This window comes from Saimiri boliviensis, chromosome 6 (genome assembly GCF_048565385.1).
Source record: "Saimiri boliviensis isolate mSaiBol1 chromosome 6, mSaiBol1.pri, whole genome shotgun sequence".
Taxonomy (NCBI): domain Eukaryota; kingdom Metazoa; phylum Chordata; class Mammalia; order Primates; family Cebidae; genus Saimiri; species Saimiri boliviensis.
In genome coordinates, this window is record NC_133454.1 from 15,630,766 (window position 1) to 15,657,466 (window position 26,701).

Here is a 26,701-nt window from a genome sequence, read left to right on the forward strand (position 1 = left end):
AGATGGAGTCTCACTCTTTCACCCAGGCTGGAATGCAGTGGTGTGATCTTGGCTCAGTGCAACCTCTGCTCCTGGATTCAAGGTATTCTTCTGCCTCAGCCTCTGGTGTAGCTGAGATTACAGGCGGTTGCCGCCACACCTGGCTAATTTTTCTATTTTTAGTAGAGATGGGGTTTCACCATGTTGGCCAGGCTGGTCTTGAATTCCTGACCTCAACTGATCCACCCACCGTGGCCTCCAAAGTGCTGGGAGTACATGTGTGAGCCACTGTGCCCAGCTCTATTAAAGTCTTTAAGAGTTGAAAGACTTGCCATAAAAATACTGCTTTAAGTCATGCTTATTAAATTACAAGTGGACCTATATTTCTTAGGAACCAGGAGCTTTTATACTCCAGTTGCAACTAATAATTCTAGTTTCTTCCAACACAGAATTTCATTTGGACAAAAGCAAGAAGTAGCTCCTAACTGAAGTTAACATGCTAATGGCTGGATTCAGTAACAGTGGATGATGACTTCAACCTTAGTTACACATTTGAATCTCCTGGAAGCTTAGAAAAGTCCAGAAGCCCACACAACATCCCAGGGCAATATATCAGCCTTTGCTAAGGGTGAGATACAGGTATCACTTGGGTTAAAAAAGTTTCTCAGGTGACTCCAATGTGCATCTAAGGTTGCACAGCACTGGATTATAGGATATTGAACTGTATGATAAAATAGCCAACTAAAATGAGGAAAAGTGATTCAAGCATGTGAGTGTTCAGCATTCTGTGGAGAAAAGAAAATGGTATAGTTTAGTGATTAGGAGCAATGATCTGAAGGAGTGCTTCTGAAATGAATCTCAGTCTTCCCACTCGCTCTGGGCAAGTCATAAAACTTTTCTGTGCGCCAGTCTCCTCATTAGCAAGTCTCTACAGCTTACTGGATTGCTGAGAGACTTACATGTGAAATGCTTGAAAGAGTGTTTAGAAGAATCCTCATGATATATACTTTAAGTCCTATGCTTATTTGGCCTATATATCCACTTTCAATCATGTTAACTATGGTCAGATTACTTAATGGTTTATTTAACCATGTGAGTGAGTCATATTCACTTACAAAGTGCCTGAATTGCATGAGCAAATAAATTGGTGATTAGTTGTCCAAAACCTTCTGTATTTGTGTTAATTAGTAAAAAATAATTCAATAAAAAAGTAAGAATAAAAGAACAACTGAACCAATGGGGATGCAACAAATAATAGCAACTGAAATTCAGTAAGGAACCTTTTTGAAAAAAGAACAGATGTTTATGATTCTGAGAAAAGAATGTCTCAGATGAACAGACAATCTCAGTGGGGGATTTCACTGATTTTGAAGATAGTTTGAAGAGAGGTCAAGATTGTAAAAAAAAAAAAAGTCAGATATTTTATGTAAAAAATTATAGAACATATAAGGTTGAAAATTATGCCTCAAAAATGCTTTATATCCCTAATTTTTAAAGTGCCAGCAATGTAGATTATACTCTCTTTGGTTTGTATAAATAAGAAAGTACTTTCTATACAAATTATATTTCATTGTATAATTCATTTAAAATTTTTATTTTAATATTTTGGTACAACCATTATTACAGTTTGGGCATCCAAAATCTGAGAATGTGAAATCTAAAATGCAATGAACATTTTCTTTGACCATCACGTTGGCACTCGAAAAGTTTCAGACTGTGGAGAATTTCGGATTTTTTTTTTTTTTTTTGGAGACAAGGTCTCACTTTGTTGCCCAGGCTGGAGTGCAGTGGTGCAAATATGGCTAACTGCAGCCTAGACCTCCTGGGCTCAAGCAGTCCTCTTGCCTCAGCACCCCAAATAGTTGGGACTACGGGCACGCACCACCACTTCCAGCTAATTTTTGTATTTTTGGTAGAGACAGGGTTTCGCCCTGTTGCCCAAGCTGGGCTCAAACTCCTGTGTTCAAGCAATCTACCCACCTTGGCCTCCCAAAGTACTGGGATTGCAGGAGTAAGTCATTGGACCCAGCGCGGACTTCTTTGGATTTTAGATTTTGGGATTTGAGGTGCTCAACTGGTATAATGCAAATATTCCAAAATCTGAAAAAATCCAAAATCTGAAACGTGTCAGATAAGGGATACTCAACCTCTATTCATTTTAGTAAGAAAGACAAGAAAATGACTAATAACGATACAGATAGCATATATGTTTATTCTCCATAAAATAATTTTAGAATTAAGAAATAAAAAACTAGAGAAACATAAATGCATATAGATTTTCAAAATCTGAAAAGCTAAGTGTATGTGAGTAAAGAGGGAAGAGAAAAATCAAGGAAGAAATTTAAAAATATGCTTATCAGTAAAAAAAAACAAAGGCATCACTGGCTGAAAAAATACAAATTCGTGAGTGCGAGATGTCTTGGATGAGTACTACTGGTTACGAAAGCAGATGGCAATGGCCTTATGATTTTGGAGCTTGGTTCTCTATATATCTCCAGGCTCAAACCTGATGAGAAACTATGTGAAGACTTGGGCTTATGGAGAGTTAAGTCCCCAACAGCTGGGGACTTGTTATTGCATTATAATCTAATCTAGGCTAACTCAGACATTAAGCACAGTAAAGACAGTGCCTATTCCTTATACTTTAAAAAATCTGATTAATAATTCAGTGATCAGCCAGGCATAGTGGCACATGCCTGTAGTTCCAGATACTCAGGAGGCTGAGGTGACAGGATTGCTTGAGCCCAAGAGGTGAAGTCTGCAGTGAGCTGTGACAGTGCCACTGCACTCCAGTCTGGGCAACAGAGCAAGATCCTGTCTCAAAAAAAAAAAAAAAAAAAAAGGCCGGGTGCGGTGGCTCAAGCCTGTAATCCCAGCACTTTGGGAGGCCGAGGCGGGTGGATCACGAGGTCAAGAGATCGAGACCATCCTGGTCAACATGGTGAAACCCCGTCTCTACTAAAAATACAAAAAACTAGCTGAGCATGGTGGCGCGTGCCTGTAATCCCAGCTACTCAGGAGGCTGAGGCAGGAGAATTGCCTGAGCCCAGGAGGCGGAGGTTGCGGTGAGCCGAGATCACGCCATTGCACTCCAGCCTGGGTAACAAGAGCGAAACTCCATCTCAAAAAAAAAAAAAAAAAAAAAAAAAAGAAAAAGAAAAAAGAAAAAATTTACTGAGCTCTTGCTTTTTGTGAGACATTATGGTACTTAAATAATCTCATTTAATCGTCATACTGTTTCTTTAAGGTCTATACTAGTATTATTCTCCATTTTATAGGTTATGAAACAGAAGCCCAGAAAAGCTAAGTAACAAATTCATTATGCAGCCAGTAAGTGTAGAACAGTGGTTTAAACTCAAACTGTTTGCCTTCCGAATCCATGTTCTTAGGTTTGGATATATAAGAAAGTACTTTTTAGGCAAATTATATTTTATTTTATAATTCATTCAAAACTTTTATTTTAATATTTGTTACAGCCATTATTACAGGTTGAGCATCCCAAATCTGAGAATATACCCAAAGTTCTTAAGCACTATAATATACCCAAAGAAAATAAAGGCGGAAAATGTTTTGTTCTGTTTTTAAGAAAATTGATTTATACCTGTGTAGCCCATTCCTTCTTTTGGTCCAGTTGCAACAAAGTTTCTTTGATTATTTTCTTTCTAGCATCTTCCAGAGTGACTTTATAGTGTTCTTAAAAAAAAAGAAAGAAAGAAAAATAATTAAAAGCCTTATCAAGACTGATTCTAGGTAAAACTATGATGTCAGTAAATTTTATTTTCCATCATTCTCACTTCTCCTTTCTATACATTTTTTTCCATGAATTTTCAGGGCATACTTTTTTTTTTTTTTTTTTTTTGAGACGGAGTTTCGATCTTGTTACCCAGGCTGGAGTGCAATGGCGCGACCTCGGCTCACCGCAACCTCTGCCTCCTGGGCTCAGGCAATTCTCCTGCCTCAGCCTCCTAAGTAGCTGGGATTACAGGCACGCACCACCATGCCCAGCTAACTTTTTGTATTTTTAGTAGAGACGGGGTTTCACCTTGTTGACCAGGATGGTCTCGATCTCTCGACCTCGTGATCCACCCGCCTCGGCCTCCCAAAGTGCTGGGATTACAGGCTTGAGCCACCGCGCCCGACCCCAGGGCATACTTTTACTGACAAATCTAGTTCCTCCAATTAAAAGATATACTCTAATAATTTACTAATACCTTAATGTGAATTAGTTTAAGATCTCTTACACAAGAACATTTGTATTTTCAAAGGACTATCTCTCCAAAGGCCAAATTTCAAACAGCTCAGCATTTGTGTGGCAGTCTCCCCTTCATATCACACAACTTAGTATTCCACAACAAAAATATGAAGACTTTATTATCTGTTCAAGTAGCTTTCTGTCTATCTGACTTCATCTAACTAGATTCCCACTATTTCTGGCGTGTGTTTCCTGGGGTAGGAAAGACAGAATGAGGAGAAGAGAGTAGATAGGGAGTAAGGGGCTGGGAAAGTTAACAGACCTGGCTGTAAGTTAGGCCCAGGCAAGAAAGAAAGACAGAAAGCAGCACAGGATTCTCTGTGCTTTCCAGATTTTCTCGTGCTTACAAATGTCATTATTGAGAGAGCAAAGAATCATAAAATTTTAGGCCATGAAAGATGTTTAGAGATCGTGTAATCAACATCCCTTCCTAAGGAAAATGAGATGCTGTGATAGCAAGGCTGTTTTAAAGAGTGGGGAATAAAAAGCTGGACAAATGAGTCTAATTTGTTCATTCTTGTTTTCAACAAATAACTATCAAGATCTTTCTATATGCCAAACAGTGTGTATACCCTGCAAATATTGCTGATTAAGACAGAAAAAAACCCTGTCCTTGTGATATATACATTCTAATAGGGAAGCCAGATCATAAATAAGTAAACAGGTAAATAAATAATATTTCAGGCAGTGATGTGTATGAGGAAGGAAAAACTAAAATTCTCTATTTTAGTTTGAGTGATCAGAGAAACGTTTTTTTGAGGAGATAACATTCAGGGATTGAATAAGGTAGTCAGCAGTGTGAAAAATGAGGAAACTACTATAAACGAGTTAATCTGAGAATAATCAACGTTAATTGTGTTTTATTAGAAGTTCTGTGTTATATATTCCCATTAGTTGTGCTTTATTTATATAACAGGACAATTATTTGGAATTCAGGAAGTATTTTCCCATACAAATGATATTGAAAAATCATGGCTGCTAGATTTCTGGAGAGATCCAGAGGCTTACTTCACTTATTCTATAACTTAACAACAGTATTGTACTAACAGTGCTACAGAAACTTATTTCCATTTAGGACAGCAGTCCTCAACCTTTTTTGCATGAGAAACTGGTTTAGTGGAAAACAGATTTTCCACAGACTGAGTGGGAAAGGAGGATGGTTTGGGGATGATTCAAGTACATTAAATTTATTGTGTACTTTATTTCTATTATTATTACATTTTAATATATAATGAAATAATTACACAACTCACCATAATATAGAATCACTGTGAACCCTGAGCTTGTTTTCCTGTAACTAGATGGTCCCATCTTGGGGTGATGGGAGACAGTGACAGATCATTAGACATTAGATTCTCATATGGAGCATGCAACCTAGATCCCTCACATGTGTAGTTCACAGTAGGGTTTGCACTCCTAAGAGAATGTAATGTCAGTGCTGCTGGACAGGAGGCGGAGCTCAGGTGGTAATGCAAGTGATGGGAAGCGGCTGTAAATACAGGTGAAGCTTCACTTGCTTACCCACCATTCACCTCCTGCTGTGTGGCCTGGTTCCTGACAGGCCACAGACTGATCTTGGTCTGTGGCCTGGTGGGGTTGAGGACCTCTGATTTAGGAAACTGTTTCAAAGGGAAAATTTTCTTCACAGACCAAGTCAGCCAAAGAAGAACCCTCTTATGCTATAAAGAAGGAGATCTGCAGGTCTGGTCTTTCAGTTGACCAGGAACCCAACTAAGGTGGCTACCACCGGAACTCAGGGGCCAGAGAGCTGGGAAGAGTTATTCAGCCCTTATCTATACTTTGTACTGGCATAACCATTTCCCCTATTAGATGAAAACGCTGAGAGTAGAAAGTAAAAGCTTCTCTTCCATATCTTTCCATTACTACATCCCTGGGACACAATATATGCCAAAAAGTATTTTGAAGAAAATAAAATTTGGCAAACTGCAAGTCTTTGGTGGGCAGTGATCTGAGGCTTCAGCACTGGAAAACAAATATTAGCTCTTCTCCTTCTCTGGCAGCTTTGGTGGGGAGGGGAAGAAGGGGTAGAGAGAAGGAAAGGAAGAGTTCTCCCAACTTGTGGGGTGGCCAGAAAAGGCGGTCAGGGGAGGGCAGTTTCTGCCTCTAATAGAGATGGACTGGAGTGAGGCAGTGGTTCATAAGCAAGAAGTTCGTTAAGTTTTTGGAGTTAGTCTAATTTGACATGTAGAGAATAAGAAATGGAAGTCTTTATTATTCTAACCTACATATTTCCATTTATATAGCTTGGATTTTTCTTATTTATTTGAAGTAATCTCGTAAATATTTTGATCCTTCCAAACTAATTTCTGATGGAATTTCTTTTTTCAGTTCACAACTTAGCCCATCAGCTTAATGTTGGTTATTTATTTGAACTTCTACCCAACAAAACACAATAATCAATCTATAAGTTGCAGTGGATCAGGAGCATAATGGATTTTAGTTTCTGAAAGAAACCATAAAACCTGGAGCTTGATAACATGAAATATTAATTCATTTCTATAAATAATTTAAAAATAGATTATCGAATATGCTCTGACTAAACATGTAGCTTTCTCTATTGCCTTATTAATACTGAAAAAGCAATATTCACATTCAGCTCTCTTCCAACTTCCATATAAAATTGAACGGACCACTTTTCTTCTTAAAAGTGCAGTACCCATCACAAGGGTGAATGTGAGAATCTCATTGTTATCTTTTGTGGTTCAGATGATGTTTCTGGTAACAACAATTAACCATTTATTGGTGAATGCAGCCAAAGAAAGTGGGAGCATATAAAAGTCTCCTCATTAAAGCTCAAGACACTGCAAGTGGGAGCTTGAGAGATTAGGACTGTGCAGAAGACTCCTTGCTTCTCCGACACCCCATCTAATGGGGTCCCTTTTCACAAGCTGACCCCACCTCAAAGTGTACTGGCTAAAGCTTGCTTTGCACTGTTCCACCTTCCCTGTTGTGTATGGCTCTGCTTTGGTTTACTCCTTCACGGCCTGTTGGGAGCTTTGTTGTTCACTCCTCCAACTTCTGGGGTCACACAGCTCCATCCTGTTGACCCTCCCCTGTGGCAGTGGCCTCTTTTCAGCCCCTTCTGGAGAAAACTGAGCAGGAGCTAGCAGAAACACTGGCCAGGTAGTAATCTCTTCAGCGTCGCCCCTAACTCACTGAATCGCAGACTCAGGGGGACTATTTGAAGCAGATGGGGTGCTCACTTGGGCAGCACATATGCTAAAATCGAAGCAGATGGGTTTGGGGCCTAACATACCTGGGTTCAAATCCCTGTTCCATTAGTTCTAACTTTGTGAGTTTGGTTAAGGCAATTAACTTCTCTGGGCCTCCGTTTTTCTTATCTTTAAACTGGGCATAATTATATGTAACTCAAAGGAACTTGTAAGGATTAGACAAGATATGGAAAAGTAGATGCTGGATATGTGTGTCCTCTTGGAGATCACCTAGAGACTCTGACTTTATAGGCAAGAAAACATTCAAAGAAGCAATGCCACTTTTTTGTAAGGAGTCTTGAACCTAATTTTTAAAAATTCACTGTTAGTGTACAAAGAACTTTTAAGAATCCCTGACCTGTGTCCCAGTAAAGGACAAAAATAAAAATGCTCTGTGACTGTAGTGATATAATGACTTGTAATAACCTCTCACCTTCTCTATTCCTGGGCTTAATCTAAGGTCCCTTTTCCTTTTATTGAGGAGAAGTAGCCTTGGCCTGGATATGTTAGTGACTGTCTTCTGTACCAGTGTCCCAATATCCCATTCTAGCTAACGTTCAGGGAAGCAACTCTTAAGTATTTTCTCCTGCCGCTGGCTTCAGGGGAGGCTACTGAATAAGGCAGGTGACTGAGGCAAAGAGTTTGTGGTGGGGCTGACTGGTGATCCATGAGGAAGCATGGACAAAGGCCTTGGGTCATCTTTGATGAGGTGGTTGATGGCACCGGCTGTCTTTAGAAGTGGGCTGGAGAATACTGCAATAACTGTTCTGTGGGAAGTAGAAGGGGGACAGGTATGCATATCAAAGCAGAGGTGCCAATGAGAGGGACAGTCATAAATCAGGGGAGAGAAATGTGGGGAGGAGCCATGAGTAGAGCCACTGCTAATCTCATTCTGTCATTAGTCTTCCCCTTCCTCACTTGTATTACAGCCAACAAGTATGACCCTTGGGAAATCAAGCAACTTACTATTTTTCCCTTTCCTTTAAAAAGTCACGCTGTAAGGCTATTGACTTCTTCTCAATAAAATATATGGTAAATCCTATGCCTTCTAGTGCCTTTGGGGTAACAAAAGGTACTCCAACAGGTAATTAATACGTCCAGAATATTGCAATAATTAAACTTCTTTCAAAGTTATGCCAATCCCCTTTCCTAACATGGGCCTACTGCTATTTCCTCTGCCTTGAGCTTCCATGATTTCTCTCTCAGTGCTGAAAGGAAGACAGGAGCATGGAAAAACCAAAGAAAGTTCTCACTTGACTGATACTGTCTCAAGCTCATGTCCACTTTATGGTCCTAGCTGGCATTTAAGACTGATGCCTTGTCTCATGGGAGTGTTTTAGTAGGTTCTTTGGAGGATGAGCTTCCCCATTTCAAATGATATTTCATGTGCATTCCCTTGATGATAGGCAAATACTGTCCTTAGAAGTTGGTAACAACTTTTCTGTTGGTCCCTGGTTTTCAATTCTGCACTCCCCTCCCACACATACAAGATTCCTATTTTTCTGTTGGGGAACTTATCACCAGCCCTCAACACCCTAGTCAGCTGTCTCAGGCAAGATTTCATGTGACTGTTCCCCAACTCTCTCTCATATCAAGTTGACAAAAAATGCTCCTCCACTCTTTGTCCTGACAAACTCAGGAGTGCAGGCCCTGCCCAAGGCAGCAACCACCTCTTCTGTGTTCTGCTGTCAGCGTGGTTAGCTCGTCAGCCACTTATTCCCTAGATTTCTCAGGGATGAGTCATAAACTAGACCTGAATGTCCAAACTACAGGGGACACATACTGAAACATCTGATGAGTCTCTCTGAAGACCTTCCATCCAGATGTGAGATGGAAGAGGAATTACATTTTACCTGCTTCTCAGTGGGGGAAAGTGTAGGACTGATAACACACCAAGAGCTCTTTCCAAAAGCTGTCCACTAATTTCTAATAACCTTTTCTTGGCCTCTCTAACTTCTTGTGTAGGCTGGAATTCATTAGTCCAAGGTGTGAAACTGGTTTTCTTCTTCATCAAATTGCAAATCTGTGTGGTGGTATCTCATCTCATTTTGCCACCTCAGTGTAAGCTGAGACTTTAAATAAAGTTTTAATATCCTGTTTCGCTTCTCACAGCCCCCAACAATTGTCTAGTCCATCCCTGTTCCTTGCATGTAAAGCAGCCTAACTAACACAAATCCCATAATTGTTGGAGGAGAATTCCAGGAAAATCATGAAAGAAGGGAGCCTATGTAGAAGGGGGCAAGTAGGAGAAAAAGAGGGGGTGATGGTAATAATCCTTAGATAGACTGATTTAGGAGTCTTGCTCATATTCATTGTGTCCAGATAGTGGTCCCCAACATGTTTTAATAGTTTTCCTGGTGGAGTGGCTGCTGCTACCTGGATGGTTAGGAGAAGTGCCTAAAACTAATGGAAAATAAGACAAGCTCGTAACTATTTTCTCATGGCTGTGCCCCATGGGTTGGCCAACAAGTAATTCAATATGTAAATGTTATTACTACCCCAAAGTTGAATACAACTGCATGAAAATTTTTAAGTTAAAGAAATCATCCTAGTTAACAATTAATTCATTAATTTAAAATAGGGTCTTGCTCTGTCACCCAGGCTGGAATGCAATGGTGCAGTCTTGGCTCACTGCAACCTCTGCCTACTAGGCTCAGATGGCCCTCCCACATAAGCCTCCTAAGTAGCTGGAACTGCAGATGTGCGGTACCACACCCAGCTAATTTTTGTATTTTTAGTAGTGATGGGGTTTCACCATGTTTCCCAGGCTGGTTGGTCTTGAACCTCTGAGCTCAGGTGATCCACCCACCTTGGACCCCCACAAAATGCTGGGATTACAGGCATGAGCCACCACGCCTGACCCAATTAGCCAAACTTCTGATCAAGATGATGGGTTAAGTTTATATGAAATCACTTTTCCAACTTTAAAAATGTAAAATAAATACTGGCTAAAATATTTAAAATTTTGAAAACATACCAGAACAATAACTATTAAAAAAGTATTCTACTGGTTAGCAAATGTATAGACCGATTTAATAGATAGTAGACAATAAGATTCAGGTATATATGAGAAGTTAACATATAATAAAGTTTACACTTAGAATCATTAGGATAAAAACTGCTTATTTGATAATGATGTTGGAACAACTGGAAAACTATTTGGTAAAAAAGTTGAATTACTTCCTCACACAAAAACAAAGACTTAAATATAAAACACAAAAATTTTAGAATAAAATATTGGAGAATTTATTCATAATTTCATAAACATAAAATCAAAAACTGAAAAATTGGGCACTTTAAAAGCACAGCATTACTTCATTACCCACAAACAAAAAAACTAATGACAAATGGGAAAACTATTTGCAATTTATATCACAGTTAAAGAGCTAATTTCTTTAAAATGTAAAGAGTGCCACAATACAATAGAAAAATGGATGAAGGGTGTGAACAAAATGAGTCATGGGAAAGGAAAATCATATAGCTCTTGAAGTTATGAAAAGATACATTCATTGTCACTTTTAATAAAAGAAATGGAAGTTAAAACTACAGTGAGATACCATTTTTGATCCATTAGACTGACAAAGAACAAAAATTTGGATACCACCCCCTGTTGTTGAAGATGTGGGAAAATTGCTATCCTCACACATACTGCTGGAAGTGCAACTTGGTATAACCTCTATGGAGAGCCACATTTATCACAGTAAAATAAACAGGCTGTTTCACACAACCATTTCTTTGAGAGATACACATTAGTGAAATGACATAAATACAAGAATATTTGTCACAGGAAAATGAGATAGGTGTAAGGATGGTCATTGTAGCATTATTTGTAATAGTAAAAGACTAGGAACAACCTTAATGTTTATGAGTAAGAAACTGGTTAAAAAAATTATGGTTACCAGCCTGGGCAACACAGGGAGACCTCTACAATAAATAAATAAAATTAGCTTTCCCAACAACATTTATTAAACAAGGAATCCTTTTCCCATTGCTTGTTTTTGTCAGGTTTGTCAAAGATCAGATGGTTGTAGATGTGTGGCATTGCCTCCAAGGTCTTCGTTCTGTTCCATTGGTCTATAGCTCTGCTTTGGTACCAGTATCATGCTGTTTTAATTATTTAGCTTTGTAGTAGAGTTTGAAATCTCTACTACAAATCTCTATTACAAGGTGGCCAAATACCCATTGATGATAGACTGGACAAGGAGTGGTACATATACACCATGGAATACTATGCAGCTATAAAAGACAATGAGTCCGTGTCCTTTGTAGGGACATGGGTGAATCTGGAAACCATCATTCTTAGCAAACTGACACAAGAACAGAAAATCAAATACTGCATGTTCTCACTCATAGGCAGGTGTTCAACAATGAGAACACATGGACACAGGGAGGGAGCATCACACCCTGGGGTCTGTTGGGCAAGGGGAGCCAAGGGAGGGACAGTGGGGGAGTGGAGAGGTCAGGGAGGAATAACATGGGGAGAAATGCCAGATGTAGGTGATGGAGGGATGGAGGCAGCAAACCACATTGCCATGTGTGTACCTATGTAACAATCGTGCATGATCTGCACATGTACCCCAGAACCTAAAGTATACCATTAAAAAATAAATAAATAAAATAAAATTTGCAAGGTGTGGTGGCACGTGCCTGCTGTCCCAGCTACTCAGGAGGCTGAGATGTGAGGATTATTTGAGCCTAGGAGGTAGAGGCTGTAGTGAGCCGTGTTCACGCAACTGCACTCTAGCCTGGGTGACAGAGTGAGACCCCGTTTAAAAAAAAAAAAAATTATGGTACAACAGAACAATGCAACCACTGGAAGAATGATTTAGAAGGATGTTCATATTGTTACATAAAAAGCAAGTAAAACATATCTATAACATGCTGTTTGTGATATTATATATATATATATATATATATATATATATATATATATATGTAAATGCATAGACTATTTCTGACTGCCACATAAGAAACTAGTAATAGTGGGAAAGGATCTGAGTGGAGAAAGAGGGAATAGGAGGCTGACACTCTCATTCTCTTTTCAGGAGAAAAACCTTTGTCAAATTGGAACTTCAAACCCAAACTGACATGGGGCCAAGTTTACACTATCACTGTGGTTCAGAGGCCCTAAACTGAGAAACTTACATACAAACTGGACCACACGCAGAGGTTGCTAACAGGGGAACATGGGAACAACCCACAGGAACCCCTTCATAACACAGGGCACTATCTCCAGCTGGGTCCTGGACTGCTGTCCATCCACAGCAACTCTTTTGGGCCAGATTTCCCCTATTAATTCTGTCCCTTGACTTCTGTGTCTGGGTCTTTGGTATTCTTTTAAGCCACTCTGCTTGCATCAGTGACAGATAGCTGGCCCTCATCGTGTCCAGATCTGGTAAGCTTCATTGCTCCTGATGCCATCCTACTCTACAGCCTCTCCACTTCCCATCTCATGTTTGTTTCCCAGTTTTTTCCTGGCTGCAACTTAATTGACTTGGACATTTCTCCATGATGATTCTGGCTATTCAGCCTGGCTAAGCTGACTTAGCTTGCCCCAGGTGACTTCTCTTTGTAATATAATCTGGCCTCAGGACATTGCTATCTTGGTGGAATTGCTTCTGCCCCAGTGTGGAAACATACAGATTCCATTCATTGAATGAAGCTTCTTTCTTCTATTTATTTATTTTTTTGAGACAGGGTCTTACTCTGTCACCTAGGTTGGAGTGCAGTGGCACAATCACAGCTCCCTGCAGCCATGACCACGGCTCTCAGCTGATCCTCCTTCCTCAGCCCCTCATGTTGCTGGGGCTACAGGCATGAGCCACCATGCCTGGCTGATTTTTAAATTTTTTTGTAGAGACACGGTCTCCCCTGTTGCCCAGGCTGGTCTCAAACTTAGGGGCTCAAGTGATCCTCCAGGCTCAGCCTCCCAAAGTGTTGAGATTACAGGCATAAGCCACCACATCCAGCCAGAAGCTTCTTTCTTAAAGTCAATTGGTCACAGGGTTTCTCCTTCCCACCCCCATTTCCTTATTTCCCCTTCTCAGTTTCACAGGTGGTCCTGGGATCATTTTTCTATTTCTTTCCTCCACCTTTACCCTTAGTCTCACAGCTGCTTGTGCTGACAGCAGAGTATTGAATGCTTCAGGGAGTACTCACATTTTTCTTCCACCAATGTATGCCATGCTAAAGATGTTTTTTATTGAACTTGAACTAGTTTTGTTGCAACTGACCTGACATTTTCTCTGCATTCTCTTTAACTGTGTTGATGTCATTTTGTAAGGAGGTAATGAGTTTAGCATGTTGTTCACTCCCTACATTCTTGTACTCCTCCCAATATTCCTTTTCACCGAGTTTCTGAAGAAATAGTTTCTCAGCATTACTTATTTGCATGCGCATATCTGTTGAAAATAAAGACACTATGTCATTACTGGTGTCCTTGTAAGCACTATATGTTGCAAATCGGTTTTAAGAAGTTAAGATCTGGACCGGGCGCGGTGGCTCACGCCTGTAATCCCAGCACTTTGGGAGGCCGAGGCGGGTGGATCACGAGGTCAAGAGATCGAGACCATCCTGGTCAACATGGTGAAACCCCGTCTCTACTAAAAATACAAAAAATTAGCGGGGCATGGTGGCGTGTGCCTGTAATCCCAGCTACTCAGGAGGCTGAGGCAGGAGAATTGCCTGAACCCGGGAGGCGGAGGATGCGGTGAGCCGAGATCGCGCCATTGCACTCCAGCCTGGGTAACAAGAGCGAAACTCCGTCTCAAAAAAAAAAAAAAAAAAAAAAAAGAAGTTAAGATCTGATACTAAAATATTGTTAACTCATAAATACTATTTTACAACTAAAATTTAGGGAGTTCAAAACTATTCAAAGTATTGTTTATCTATCTCTCCGGATTCAAAATCTAAGTAAAATTAAACATCTGATTATAAAGTAGTTGTGTGGTTTGAGGCTTGATTGAAAGACATAATAGACAACCTATATAGGTAGGAAGCTGCAAGTTTACATCATTCCTGTGATAGCTTAATAAGGGCCCTATTTTGTATAGTGTATCATATACTATGTATTCTTTATTAGTAAATTGTCATTTTTCTGGCCATTATACCCTCTGAGCAAAAGTGGTTTCAACTTGTGTCCTTCCCAGGTCCTTGGCAATCATTTTTCTAAGTAAATTGTTTGATTCAGTCATCTAAAGTTCATTTGTTTAGATTTCTCTTGTATGAAATGATAGCATCTGATAGTCATAATAATGTCTTCTCCCACCTCTCCTTTGGTAAAACCAGAGTGATAGATAAGTTCCCCAGTTAAATATGTACAAATATTGAACCGTTTCAGGGATATAAACATGACATTCTATTCAGTCTTTAGGCCTGAGTATGTTGCTGAAAATTTTTTAAAAAGAAGCATTACAGAAGAGTCAGGTATAACAAATTTAATGGCTGTTTGACTCATCACCATTGAGAGTGCTTTGAAGGCAAGACCACATTATATTCATCTCTGTAAATCCAGCACCTAGCACAGAGCCTGGCAATTAGTTGGTGCTCAGTAAACGTTTGTTGAATGACTGAAGCATTTCCATCAGGCCAGGGTCATATTCTTCAGTCTAGAGGTGCAGACGGACTCAGGACTCATCTTGTTCCAAAGATGTACACAAGATACTAATTTTTTTTTTTGAGACAGAGTTTCACTCTGTCACCCAGACTGGTATACAATAGTGCAATCTTGGCTCACTGCAACCTCCCCCTCCTGGGTTCAAATGATTGTCCTGCCTCAGCCTCCCAAGTAGCTGGGACCCCTACAAGCACCTACCATCACGTCTGGCTAATTTTTGTATTTTTAGTAGAGGCAGGATTTCATTATGTTGGCCAGGCTGGTCTTGAACTCTTGATGGCAGGCAATCGACCCACCTTGGCCTCCCAAAGTGTTGGGATTAAGGGGGTGAGCCACCACGCCTGGCTATAAGATACTGTATTTTAAAATCTCTTAACAAATGGTGCTTGTTATTTTCATTAAACAATTATTAATACTACCATAACCCAGATGGGCAGCTGTTCTCTCATTCGAGCAGACTGCTACTGTCTCAGGCCTGTGCCCCATTCAGCCTTTCAGGGGAGGGTTGGTAGATGTCACTGAAGATTGTAAAAGGGAGATGGATGTAATGGCTGTTTTTCTACTTTTTTAGAACATTTTCTCTTCCCTTCTGGTAACACACACCTCAGTGATTTGTTTGTTTGTTTGTTTAAGCTGCAATCTGACAGCTTGTGAGGGCTTGCATCCAGATCAGAAGCACTGTTTCTCTGTTCACTGATGTGAAAAGACTAATGTCCCCTTTATGCTTAGGCTAGTTTGAGTTGGATTTTTTTCCTTGCAACTGAAAGTCCTTACTAAAAGTTGGAAGAAAAGGGTTGCAGCAGTATTTCTCACACTTTACTGTGCATAGGAACCCCCCTGGATCTTGTCAGAATGCAGATTCTGATTCAGTAGGTCTCGGGAAGTCTGCACTGTAACAAGCTGACAGGTGAAGCACCTGCTGCTGCTCCACACCAAAATGAGTTGCAAGGGACTACCTGGGACATAAAGTGACTACCTTGGAAATGTTTTCCAGACACTTCTGTTCTCTTACTTTCCCTCTCTTCCTCCGTGTCTGTGAGCTTCCTTTCTTCCCATGCATGTCTAGTTCTCCTCTATCGTGTTCAGCAATGCAATATGGCCTAGTCTTGTATGACACATTCCATGCTCAGCCCAAACCATAAACAGGCATATCTCAACTAATGGAGCCCATTCCTTTATAAGGCAGTTGAACGAGCATACCTGAGCATCCTTTGGAGTCTCACTCCCATCTCAAAGGACTTATTAAAGTATTCCTTCCAAAAATAAGCAGAACTCTCTTGGAAAGGAGTTGTGCAAAGTATACTATCTACTACGTCATGACGTCACTATTGCCAATAGAGACTTGGGTAGGAGGAGGTCTGGAGGTCTATAGGAGCAGTTTTGAACTCTCCTAGAAATGAAACTTGCCTACTGATATTTGGTTTTGGAAATGATTTCACTCAAAACAACAAATAAGAGAGCCTGCTTTGTGCAAAGTGCTCAGGCAAGTAGGCACTTCGAGAAATCCAGAAATATGTGGATTTCCTAAGGGCTAACAAGTGATAGCACTTAGGTCTCTTTCTCGTGTTTTTCAGCTTCCTAGCAGAGATGTTATTTATGGAGGTTTTGGCAAAAATGGTCTGAGAAATCTTAGCAGCAAGTTTAGAATGAATAGGAATTTAAAAATGCCTAAGACAAAACTGCATGATTTACCCTCAGAACCATGGTGTTTCCTAAGCCTACAGCAAGAGTATGTCCTGGGTCTTTCACTGCCTGTACCTAGTGTCATTTCTACCCATGTTCTCCAAACTTCTCCTTTCCCAACTCTAATCCCTACTTCCCTCATCTAGATGGGATGCTTGGCTCCCTTAGAGATATTGGGAGAAACACATTTCATGGTTATATTTGCCTTATCATTCCCAAATCTAAACTGAAGCTGAAGCCAATGAAGCCGTCAAACAACAGAATTTTTAAAAAAGAAGAGAAAGTACAAAACCCTACTATGAGGAATGGTGTTTAACAGGATACTGTCTTGTTGTAAGAGTCAGGTGAGGCTGGGCACAGGGGCTCACGCCTGTAATCCAAGAATTTTGGGAGGCTGAGGTGGGAGTATCTCTTGAGCCCAGGAGTTGGAGACCAGTCTGGGCAACATAGCGAGACCTCATCTCTACAAAAAAAAACGAACGAAATGACAGGCATAGTGGTGTGTGCCTGGAGTCCCAGCTACTTGGTAGGCTGAGGTGTGAGGCCTGCATGAGCCTGGGAGGTTAACACTGCAGTGAGCTGAGATTGTACCACTGCACTCCAGCCTGAGTACCTGAACTAGGCCCTGTCTCAAAAAAAAAAAAAAAAAAAGGTCAGATGAATTTCATCTGTTTTTGATCACTACTCTTCTTCCACCTCTTTGCTTGGCTTCATTACCTCTACCCACTTTGTTATTTCGCTCTCCTGCCCAGTTACCTACATGTGTTTGTGGTTGTGGTGGTAATGATGTCATAAAACACATTCACAGCATTTTGAACATACTAGAAGAATAAAGCATTAATATATTCAAGAAATAACTTGGTACAACTCTGTGATAGTTTTCTGTGTTCTTAAATTACCTCTCAAGTTTTTTTCCTGGTCTCTTTCAAACTTCCATTTTTCCTTCATTGCTTCTTCAACATTCTCTCTTGTTACAACTGGCAATCCCTGTGCCTTCTCTTCACTCAGTTCCTTTAGTAGATGCCGTATGTGCCAAATCTGTTCCTCTTTTAAGCGGCTATTCTATCATGAAAATCAATAGTAATTCACATTTGATCAAGTACGTACATTGTTTTTCCTCAAAATAGAGTCAAGAAGCTCCCTGCCTTTGGGTATCACAGGAAGCCAAATGGGGAGCCTGGACTTCTACTTCCACCAGGCATTATGAAAAGTGATATAACCACTTCCCCTGGCAGAGTAATGCCAATAAAAGCTAGGTAAAACAGAAGATTACAAATAAAATCTAGTCTTATGACATCATACAAAAATGTCCAGGTTTCAATAAATCACTCATCTTACCAAGAACCAGGAAGATTGTGAACCGAACAAAAAATGATAATCTATAAATGCCAGTACTACGGTGACTGACATTTTAGAATTATTATTTTTTCAATAGTTTGTGTGTGTGTGTGTGTGTGTGTGTGTGTTGATGAGGTCTTGCTGTGTTGCCTACACTGTTGTGAAACTCCTGGCCTCAGATGATCCTCGTGCCTTGGCCTCTCAAAATGCTGTGGTTACAGGTGTGAGCAGCATGCCTGGCCTATAACAAAAGATTCATGTTATTGGAGTGTTGGAGGGAGAGAAAGAGGGCAGGACTGAAAAAATACTCAGATAAATAATGGCTGAAAACTCCCCAAATTTCCAAGAGATGTAAACCTATGAATTTAAGAAGCTGAGCATACCCCAAACAAGATAAGCAGAAATAAACCCATGTTAAGACACATCACAATCAAACTTCTGAAAGCTAAATACAAGGGAAGAGTCTTAAAGCAGTCAAAGAAAAAGCATACCTTACCTATAGGGGAAAAACAATTAGAGTACAGGGCATACTTAATTAGAATATCCAAAATCTAGGCAGAGTGTGGTGGCTTATGCCTGTAATTCCAGTGTTTTGGGAGGCAGAAGTGGCGGATTAGTTGAGGCCGGGAGTTCAAGACCAGCCTGGACAACATAGCAAGACCCTATCTCTACAAAAACTTAAAATTTAGTCAGGCATGGTGGCGCCTGTAGTCTCAGCTACTCAGAAGGCTGAGGAGGGAGGACTGCTTTAACCGAGGAGTTTGAGATTACAGTGAGCTATGATTGCACCACTGCACTCTAGCTTGGGTGACAGAGAAAGACCCAGTTTCTAAAAATAAAATAAGAAAATTCAAAATCTGAAATGCTCTAAAGTCTGAAGCTTCTTTAGTTTTGAGACGGAGTCTTGCTTTGTCACCTAGGCTGGAGAGCAGTGGTACGATCTTGGCTCACTGCAACCACTGCCTCCTGGGTTCAAGTGATTCTCCTGCCTCAGCCTCTCAAGTAGCTGGGATTACAGGCACCCACCAACATGCCTGGCTAATTTTTTTTTTTTTTTTGTATTTTTAGTAGAGACAGGTTTCACCATATTGGCCAGGCTGGTCTTGAACTCCTGACCTTAGGTGATCTGCCCACCTCAGCCTTCCAAAGTGCTGGGGTTACAGGTGTGAGCCACTGTGCTTGGCCTAAAATCTGAAACTTCTTGAGCATTAACATGATGCCACAAATGGAAAATGCCACACCTGAAGTCTGTGACAGCTTGCACTCAAAATGCAGGCAAACCAAACACAGTTTATTCAAAATCCCCAAGGGAAAAAGAAAGTTAACTTTAGGCTATGTGTATAAAGTGTATATGAAACATAAATGAATTTCATGTTTAGACTTGAGTCCCATTCCCAAGATATATCATTCTGTATATGCAAATATTCAAAAATCTAAAAGAATCTAAAACTGGAAACATTTCTGGTCACAAGCATTTCAGTTAAGGGGTACTCAGACTATGTCAACATATTTTTCATCAGAAACCATGCTAGCTGGAAGAAAGGTAACAAGAGGTGGCACATTATTTTTTATGTGCTGAAAGAAAAGAACTGTCAATCTGGAATCCTAGACCCAGCGAAAATACCTAACAAAACATGTATAGGACTTGTATACTGAAAACTAGAAAATGCTGATTTAAAAAAAAAAAAAATCAAGATCTGGGCCGAGCACAGAATCCCTGTACTTTGGGAGGCCAAGGCAGGTGGATTGCTTGAGCTCAGGAGTTCGAGACCAGCCTGGGCAACCTGGCGAAACCTGTGTTTACAAAAAATTTCAAAATTAGCCAGGTGTATTGGTTCAAGCCTGTAGTCCCAGCTACTTGGAAGGCTGAGGTGGGAGGATAACTAGAGCCCAGAAGGTCGAGGCTGCAGTGAGCCGTAATTGTGCCACTGCACTTCAAGCCTGGGCAACTGAGGGAGATCCTGTCTCAATAAATAAATAAATAAATAAATAAATAAAAATAAAACAAGATCTAAATAAATGGAGGAACATATCATGCTGATGGATTGGAAGACAGCATAGTAAAGATATCCCAATTTTGTTAACCAGCTTTAATATAATCCTTATGTAAAGCTTAGTAAGTTTTCTTTGTGGGGGGTGAATAATACAAGATAATTCTAAAATTTATATGGGAAGACAAAGGAACCAGTATAGCTAAAATGATTTTGAAAAGCAACAATAAAGTAAGAGGAATTAATTTACCTTATTTGAAGACATATTATATAGCTATATTAATCAAGACTATGTGGTATTGGCAGAGGGGTAGGCATAGAGATCAATTGAAGACAGTAGAGAACTCAGAAACAGACCCACACGAGGTCGGGTGCTATGGCTCACGCCTGTAATTCCAACTCTTTGGGAGGTGGAGACAGGTGGATCAGTTGAGGTCAGTTCGAGACCAGCCTGTCCAGCATGGTGAAACCTCATCTCTACTAAAAATACAAAATTAGCCGGGCAGCGTGGCAGGTGCCCGTAATTCCAGCTACTGAGGAGGCTGAGGCAGTAGAATCATTTGAAACCTGGGAGGCACAGGTTGCAGTGAGCTGAGATCACGCCAGTGCACTCCAACCTGGGCAACAAAGTGAAACTCCATCTCAAAAAAAAAAAAGAGGTCCACAGAAATCTCCAACGGTTTTTTTTTTTTAAATTGTGCTAAAATTCAAATGTTTATTTTAAATTGAACAATTCAGTGGCATTTAGTACATTTTCAGTGTTGTAGAACCACCACATCTATCTAGTTCCAAAACATTTCCAGCATTCCAAAGTAACACTCCTTAGCCATTAGGCAGTTTCTGCCTCTCATCCCTTTCTTTCAGTCCTTGGCAACCAGCAATCTCTTCTGTCCCTATGGATTGATCTCTTCTGGATTTTGGAATAAATGGAATCAAACAACATGCTGACCTTTTGTGTCTGGTATATTTTACTCAGCATATTTTGGAGGTTCATCTACATTGTAGCATGTATCAGTACTTCATTCCTTTTTTTGACTACATAATATGCCATCGTTTATATGTATACTAAAATTTGCTTATCCATTCATCTGCTGATGAACCTTTGGGCTGTTTCGATTGGGCTATTTGAATAGTACTGCTATCAACATGTGTGTAACATGTACTTGAATACTTGTTTTTCATCCTTTTGGGAACAGAATTACAGGGTCACATGGTAATTATATATGCCTTTCTGAGGAACTGTCAACTTGTTTTCCAAAGTAGCTGAACAATTTTACATTCCCATCAGCAATGTATGAGGTCATGTTCTAATTTTTCCACATCTTCATGACCACTTTTGGTTACAGCCATCCTGTATCTGCAAAGTGGTACCTCATTGTGGTTTTTATTTGCATTTCTCTAATAACTACGTTGAGCATCTTTTCATGTGCTTATTGGCCATTTGTATATCTTCCCTGGAGAAGCACCTATTCAATGCCAAACTGATTTTTGACAAAGGTATGAAAGCAATTCAGTGCAGGAAAGATAGTTTTTATCAACTAATAGTGCAGACACAACTGGACATCTGCAGGTAAAAATAAAAAAAGAATCTTGATCTAAGCCTCACACCTTATACACAAACTAACTCAAAATGGACCATGATTTAAATATAATAGGTGAAATTACAAAAGTTTTAGAATAAAACATAGGAGAAAATCTTTAGGACTTAGGGCTAGGCAAAGAGTTTGAAAACTTGACACTGAAAGCACAATCTATAAAAGGAAAAATTGATAAACTGGACTTCATTAAAATTAAAAACTTTTACTCTGTTACAGTTCCTTTTATGAGGATGAAAGACAAACTACAGACTAGGAGAAAATATTTGCAAATCGCATATCCAAGAAAGAACTAGTTTTAGAAGAACATGTATGTATATAAAACTCAAGAGTACAAAAAGTCTTACAAGATGTCTTCTATACAAAAAATATATATATAATAAATAAATAATATAAATATATATAAAACTCAAGAGTACAAAAAATCTAATTATAAAATAAGCAAAAGAGAAACAAGCACATGCAAAGAGATTCAACATCATTATCCATTAGGGAAATGCAAATTAGAACCACACTGAGATAACACTACACACATACCAGAATGGCTAACATAAAATAATGGATAGCGACAACACTAAATTCTGGAGAGGATGAGGAGAAACTGGATCCCTTATATGTGATGGTGGGAATGTAAAATGGTACAGCCAGTTTGGAAAATAGTTTAACAGTTTGTTTAAAAACTAACATGTAACTACCACACTACCTAGCAATTGAACTCCTGGGCATTTATTCCAAAGAAATGGAGATTTTTGTTCATACAAATTCCTGTCTGTGAATGTTTATATTAGCTTTATGTAAAATGTACAATAACTGGAAACAACCCAGATGTCCTCCAGGTGAATGGGTAAACAAACTGTGTTGCATCCTCATCACGCTGCTATCCATTAATACAAAATCACTAACTGATAACACACACAACAGCCTGGATGTACCTCCAGAGAATTATGCCAGATTTTAAAAAGCCAAGTCCCAAAGGGTTATTTATTGTATGATTTTAATACAATGTTTGTGTAACATCCCTGAAGTAACATTACAATAATGGAGTACAGATTAATGGTTGCCAGGGTCTAATGATGGGGCAGAACTGGGAGGGGTTGAGTGTCTATAAAGGGTCACATGAAGGATACTTGTGATGATGGAAATATTCTATATCTTGACTTTCCATGTAATCTTGTCAATATCCTAGTTTTGATATTGTACTGTGATTTTGTAATGCGTTATGAGAAGCTAGGTAATAGGTACACAGGACCTCTCTATCATTTCTTAAAATTAGTGTTAATCTATACTTATTTCAAAATAGAGTTTTACTAAAAAATGAAGGCCAATGAATATTGACAAATGAAAATAAATAATTTACTACTCCTTAACCAATTCTCAGATAGTCTATTTTCTGGAATGAAATAGATTCATGTTTTGTTTGCTTATAAATAAATTGAATTATTTTAGTTTGGCGTGTTATTTTAAAAAGAAATATTTATGGAAACTTAGATAATAGTAATAGAAATATCACTTGCCAAACTATTGCACTGCTAATACTTTTTCTAAATATAGACTTTTCCACTTATTTTTGTAGAAGTAGAAAATTTCTTTATCAAGTATGTTTTGAATCTTAAGATATCTAATTTTACTTATCTTAGTTAATTTTAGTAAGGCAACAACGGCCTCTAAATTCAATCCCAGCTCAAAAATATTTACCATGATATGCAGGCAAAAGTTCCAAAGATAGTGATAATTTTAAAACCACTACATACAAGTTACAAATGTATATAATATAGGGAGAAATTTTCCTTTTCTTTCCATACTTGGCACAATACTTCTCAAGGTAAATCAAATTCCCTAGATCAAATATTTAACACAGTGACTATTCTTTTCAAGCCTATGATAGTTTTCATTTACAAAATTTAAAAATTTTTTACCTTTTCAGAGATAGCGTCTCAGTCTGTTGCCCAAGCTGGACTGCATGGTCATAGCTAACTGTAACCTCAAACTCCTGGGCTCAAGTGTCCTCCTGCCTCAGCCTCCTGAGTAGGTGGGACTACAGGTGCACAGCACCTCACCTGGCTACCTTTTACAATTTTTTTATAGAGACGGGCTCTCACAGTGTTGCCCAGGCTGGTCTTAAAACTCCTGGCCTCAAGCAATTCTCCTGCCTTGGCATCCCAGAGTGTTGGGATTACAGGCATGAGCCACTGTGCCTGGCCTGCATAAATATCATTAAATACTATTTGACATTATATATAAATTTAATATCTATATTAAACTTATCAAACCCCATATGAATTGTGAATGGAAGGAGAATGTGTCTGATAGCATTTTACAGAATTCAGTATGTCTGAAAAATTATTTTGAGTAATATAAAACACAATTTAGTTAGATATACCACTAATGTGCTAAAAATATGTTTATTCCTACAAAGTGAGGTAAATCATTACTACTTGAGGTAAGAATAATTATCACATTATAAAAATGGAAAAAAGACATTTAATAAATAAGCTATAAAAAAGATTGATTTTGTTTTCTTTCATCTCATATTTACCCTTTCACTTTTTAAGACTCATAAGAATAAGAAAAGATGCTGGGCATAGTGGTTTATGCCACTATGTAATCCCAACATTTTGGGAGTCTGAGGCAAATAGATCACTTGAGGTCAAGAGTTCGAGACCAGCCTGGCCAACATGGTGAAATCCCATCTCCACAGAAAGTAACAGGATTAGTTGGGCATGGTGGTATGTGTCTGTAATCCCAGGTATTTGAGTGGCTGAGGCACAAGAATCACTTGAAGCTGGGAGGCGGAGATTGTGCTACTGCACTCCAGCTGGGTGACACAGCAAGATGCTGTCTCAAACAAACAAACAAACAAAAAACAAGAAAAGAAGTTGCCAAAATAGTGTAGAGAATACCAATCTACTATTCACCTTACTTTCCCCAATGATAAGCTTCTACATAACTATAGTACATTATCAAATCCAGGAAATTGACATTGATATGTTATTAACTAAACTAGAGACTATTCATTTTTGTTTGTACATACGCTTATTTTTTTCAGTGTACAATATTATAAAATTTTATCACATATAGATATGAATGAAGATAATTAACAAATGGATGGTTATTTGAAGCCATAGTTTTAAGGGAGATGACCCCAAAAAGGATTTAGAGAGAGAGAAAAGGGTTGAGATCAGAACCCTGGCAAATGTGATAATTAAGGGATGGGTCTAGGCAAAGAGCAGTGAATAAAAAATGAGAAGAAATGATCAGAGAGGTAGGAGAAAAGTTAGGATAGAGTGAAGTCCTGTAACCCAAAGGAGAAAAGGGTTTTAAGATAAAGGGAACGGCTGCTGTAGAGATGAGAGATAAAGTAAGGACTAAAAAGAGTCTAATGGAACTGGAAAATTGGTCATTAATAACTTTTGCTAAAGCAGTTATGGTGGAATAGTAGTTATGAAAGAATGAATGGAGGGTAAGTAAGTAGACATAGTGAACTATGGAACATCTAATGAGGTAGGTAGAGCAATGAATGCAAATCGAGAGAAAGAAAGATAATAAATGAGGTGATAATCCAAACAGAACTAAATATACATAGGAAGAGATGTTGTGTGGGAAAGAAGAGGGGCATTTCTGATTTTGAAATAACTGAAGAGAAAACAATGTATCTTCCTAATGAGTCATGTTAAATATCTGTGACCACAAAACATTTTTCCTTCCACTAGCGTTAGGGTGAATCAACTCAACAAATATTTATTGAACACCTACTCAAGCTGGATTCTTCCAGAGAAACAAAGATAAGTAAGACTGGATTGCTGCTGCCTAAAAAGCTTGCAGTTTAATATTGGAGGTATAATTTTACACAATATTCCAACTTAGGTTCGGGGAATGAAAAGGAGCTAGCCAAGAAAAAAGCATTCTAGGAAGAGGAAACAGCATGAGTAAAAGCATAAAGAAGTAGATTGGTTTTTCAAGATTTCAAAGAAGAGGTGACAAGCAAAAGGTAGAGCAGAGAGGCAGGAGGCAGACAAATGCCTAGGCAGAAAAGGGCGGGACCTCAGTAAAATCCAGCCTTCAAGCTGGAAACAGTCCTGCAAATATCCTCCAACCAGATTGAAAACCTGCCTTCCTGTTTGGCTTGCTTTCCTCTGATTGGTCCCCATCCTTCACCTATTTTACATATACCTACTTGTTGCTAATTGATTTTCTACACTATTGTGCCCACCTTAACCTTTTATACATACCCAAAAACCAGTCAGCACACACTCCCTATTCTGAACCCATAAAAAGCCCTGGGCTCAGCCGTATTGGGAACTCTACTGCCTTTGGGTAAGGAGACCACCCCTGCATCCCCTCCCTGCTAAAAACTGTTTCATCACTGAGTAAAACTTCCTGCCTTGCTCACTCTTCACGTGTCTGTGTGCTTACTTCTTTCTGGTCCTGAGACAAGAACTCAGACCTAGCTGAGCTAAGGAGCAAAAAATCGTCTATCGGCAGTTGGAGACAAGGTTTGTGAGAGGTGAACGGGCCAGATTTTGAAGGGCCTTGAAGACTTTAGCAAGGACAATGGCTTTTATTTTCTGTGCAGTAAGAAGCCACTGAAGGATGTTCATCTCTGAAAGGTTTACAGTATTCAAAACTTAATTCTGGTTGCCCTGTGGAAAATGTGCTTTGAGGGAAGGATTGGTAGAGATGGTGGTGGTTTAAATTACAGCAGTAGCAACGTAAAAGGAAAGAAATGGATGATGTTCAGAGTTGGAGCTAGAATTTGCCTCCCCATGCTCCTCACTGCTGAGTCCACTAATGTGATTCTTGAGCCAATCCTCATGGAAACAAGAACTTTAACTGTTTCTGGCTCCAAATGATGGACTAAGGGGAAAATGATTACTCAGTTCTGATTGCTGTACTTGCCACAACCAAGTCCTGATCTACAAGTCCCAGTGCTGACCACTGGAGGATGTGCATGGGTGCCTTGATGGTACTCACTTCTCTTTAGTGCTCTGGATCTCTTGCAGAGCCTGTATTTAGGC

The 26,701-nt window shown here is 39.3% G+C and overlaps 1 protein-coding gene across 1 annotated transcript in view; it reads right to left on the reverse strand.

Annotated features, from left to right (window-relative positions):
• The window catches only part of CCDC83 (coiled-coil domain containing 83), a 59,447-nt gene that overhangs the window by 17,820 nt on the left and 14,926 nt on the right, over positions 1 to 26,701 (reverse strand). Inside the window, exons 3-5 of the mRNA XM_039462246.2 lie at positions 17,662 to 17,824; positions 13,698 to 13,865; positions 3,581 to 3,672 (exon numbers count right to left, since the gene is read on the reverse strand). Of these exons, the coding sequence (XP_039318180.1) occupies positions 3,581 to 3,672; positions 13,698 to 13,865; positions 17,662 to 17,824 (423 nt within the window). The remainder of the gene's footprint in view (positions 1 to 3,580; positions 3,673 to 13,697; positions 13,866 to 17,661; positions 17,825 to 26,701) is intronic.